At 64.2% G+C, this 2,859-nt stretch overlaps 1 protein-coding gene across 1 annotated transcript; it reads right to left on the bottom strand.

Moving 5' to 3' along the window:
* Positions 1–52: 52 nt before the first annotated feature.
* On the bottom strand, positions 53–2,775 carry LOC120511774. Its single transcript, XM_039729282.1, has 9 exons — positions 2,641–2,775; positions 2,204–2,391; positions 1,968–2,105; positions 1,592–1,706; positions 1,290–1,418; positions 902–1,078; positions 639–794; positions 429–474; positions 53–294 (listed from the first exon to the last, which is right to left on the bottom strand). The coding sequence occupies exons 1-9, from the start codon at positions 2,773–2,775 to the stop codon at positions 53–55; spliced, it is 1,326 nt and encodes a 441-aa protein (XP_039585216.1).
* Positions 2,776–2,859: the final 84 nt, after the last annotated feature.

Below are 2,859 nucleotides of genomic sequence, written 5' to 3'. Positions count from 1 at the left end.
CTGTCCTCGAGGCCACCAGCAAGAGAAAGGTCTCAGAAAATAAATGGGACTGTCAGTCCCGCAGTTTGTCCTCGAGGGCACCGGCCGCAGGGACGGCAGACGCTTCGGAAATGCTCCGCGTCACCGAGTCCCGCAGCCTGGCCTCGAGGTCACCTGCACAGAGAACGCCCTGGAAAAGCTCCGGGTCAGCAAGGAACGAGTTGCTGTGTGGGGGCTCCTCACAGCAGGGCTCGGTCCCGTCCTGGCCCGTTGCATGCACCGAGCACAGTGGCGTGGCCGCGTCACCGCCAGCACCTATGTCACAAGGTGTCACAAAGGGTCACCCTTGCACACACTGTCCCTTCCCATCCCACGGGGATCACGGTGCCCTGTGTCACAAAGAGCCCTAGGACACGCCTCCACGTGCCCTGGGGACACCCCCACCCCACCCAAACTGCCCCAGCTTGCAAGGAAGAGCAGCGTTTCCCGAGAGGCCTGCAGAGCAGCAGAGACCCAGAGATGGCACCGCAGCCCAGGAGGCCACAGGGCCCGCGCCTCTGTGCCCAGGCCAGGAGGAGGCTGGAGCCCCTGAGGTGCCAGGGTGCGGGGAGACAGCTGAGCCCCCTGCCATGGGGACAGCAGCGCCCAGGAGGCCTCACCTGTGCCACACGCCAGTTCTGATCATGGCAGTGGAAGAAGAGCGGGAGCAGGCTCTGGCTCACGTGCTTCTTCAGGGCCTTTTTCCCCTTTGCCACGACCGATTCCATCACCACTTGGTAGAGGCGAATGGAGAGCTGCTGCACAAGGCCGTTGTCCTGTCGGAAAGGAAGCAAAACTCCTCCGCATTAGCTGCTCCAGGCCCCCCTGCGCCCCGGCCCAAGGCAGCACCCAAGTGCCCGTGGCTGGGGGCACAGAGCCTTACATTGTCAAAGAGCGGCCAGAGCGCCGCAGCCAGCTGCAGGGCGATGGGGCTGGCTATGGCCAGGTCTTTGTGCAAGAGCAGAAAGCTGAGCACGATCATGGCCATCTCAACGACGTCTTCATCCGCATCCCGCAGTAGGTGCACAAGGCTTTCAGTCAGGCTGTACACGTTCTGATTCTGTGTGGAAAACAAGGCAGGGCAACCCCACACTGCTGTTGCTGCAGGGCCCAGAGGCCAAAGGCCTGTCCTGAAGCGCTCAGGCAGCTGAACAGCGAGCCTGGAGAGCCGCGAGCAGCTGCCACAGCTGCCAAAGGCCAGCCGAGGCCAAGGGGCTGCTTGTCCCAGCCCCACGCTGCCAGCACGGCTTCAGCGGCCGCCTCATTCTCACCAGTGAGGCGAGCACCACGAGGCCTCTGAGCGCCACGCGACGCATCTCCCTGCACTCGCTGTGCAGGTGCCTCGTCATGATCTCCAGCACGTTTGCACCGCATTCACTCAAGTCCAGGCAATCCAGGACCTGAAAGGCACAGAGCAGGGACAGGGGTGCCCGGCTGGCAGGAGCTCAGAAGTGCACAGGGCTGAGCCCAGGCAGCAGCACAGGGCACGGGCACCGTGCCAGGCAGCTGCGTCCCTGGGAGGGCAGGGGGCTGGCAGGCAGCTGAGCTCAGCAGCGCTGGCCATGGGGCTCACCTCCACGAAGAAGGCCAGGGCAGGCAGTTCCCAGTCTGAAATGTCTTCGCTGAGCAGGTCAAAGAGGCAGGAGGCGATGCTGCAACACCAGATGAAGGAGACACGGCGCATCTCCCTGGCGGGGAGAAAAAGGCACCATCACCCCCGAGCCGGGTGGGCAGACCTCTGCCAGGGCTGGCTGACACAGGTCTGGGCTTCTCCCGAGCTGCCCGAGGGCGCTTTGGAGGCGGCTGTTCCCGGACACCCTCCTCTCCCCTTCTTTTCCAGTCTGCTCGTCCCTCCCTTGGTGACAAGGCCCAGCCAGCCATGACCACGGGGACTGTGGGGGCTGTTGCAGGCACAGAGGAGAGGGGCGGTGGGGAGAAGGAGGTCTCACCTGGCCAGCAGACCCACTGCATAGTGGTGGGTGTCGGCACAGAGCAGCGTGTCCCAGGCACACTTGCGCTCCATTGCCACCACCACGTGCTCGTAGCGCATTCGGCAGAGCAGGGCCTTCAGGGTCTGCAGGGCAAAGCTGTGTGCAGAGCAAAGCCCAGGTGACGCTGGGAGCCCTGGCTCCGGCCCTGGGGGCATGGGAGGCATGGGGAGACGGGGAGGACTGGGCTGGAGCACCTGTTGGGGTTGGCAGCGAGGCCGTGTTGCTCCTGGCAACCCGTCCAGAAGGTATCAACCTCTTCTGGCATATCCTGCGTGCTGATGTAAGCTTGGAAGAGCAGACGCAGGAAGAGACTGGGGAAATACTCCAGCACTACAGGTGGGCACCCCGTCAGATTGAAGACTTGCCACAGTGTCATGGTTGCCTGCAAGAAAGGAAACCCCCAGACACAACGCTCAGTGCCAGGACATGCACGTGGCAGGGCCCGAGCGTGCGAGGGAGAGGCCGGGGAGACACAGAGGGAGCACCTGGCCTGGTGCCCCTGAACCCTGCCCCTAAGCCAGCTTTCAGTCCAGTGCCTGAGGCAGGGAGATGCGGCTGTGGGGGGAGCACAGAGAGCTGGCTGCTGGAGAGGTGGCCTGGGGGCTGGCCAAGGCCGGTTGCAGACACTCACAGCCAGGGCAAAGACTCCTGTGTCGTCCCCATCGGAGGTGTACAGGCTGTGCACTGGCCAGGCGCTCAGCACATCGAGGAGGATCTGCAGCGCCGGCTCCGCAGTCCTGCTCGAGGACATGATCGTCGCCCACATGGTCACGGCAGCTCTGCGGGGTCACAGCTTTGTGTCAGGGGGAGCTCGGCCCCAGCACCGTGGCCTGGGCAGCTGCAGGGGCCC

This window comes from Passer montanus, unplaced genomic scaffold (assembly GCF_014805655.1).
Source record: "Passer montanus isolate IOZ18808 unplaced genomic scaffold, ASM1480565v1 scaffold6826, whole genome shotgun sequence".
Classification (NCBI taxonomy): Eukaryota; Metazoa; Chordata; class Aves; order Passeriformes; family Passeridae; genus Passer; species Passer montanus.
The sequence above is the reverse complement of the archived record's forward strand: the minus strand, read 5'-3'. Positions and strand labels throughout refer to the sequence as shown.

Bases quoted from the DNA above. Each gene is read 5' to 3' on its own strand.
- LOC120511774 (XM_039729282.1), bottom strand. From the start codon at position 2,775: ATGTGGGCGACGATCATGTCCTCGAGCAGGACTGCGGAGCCGGCGCTG. The intron at 795-901 runs GTAAGGCTCTGT...CCTTTCCGACAG, and splicing joins TCTGGCCGCTCTTTGACAAT to GACAACGGCCTTGTGCAGCA. The intron at 295-428 runs GTGGGGTGGGGG...CTTGTGACATAG, and splicing joins TGCAAGCTGGGGCAGTTTGG to GTGCTGGCGGTGACGCGGCC.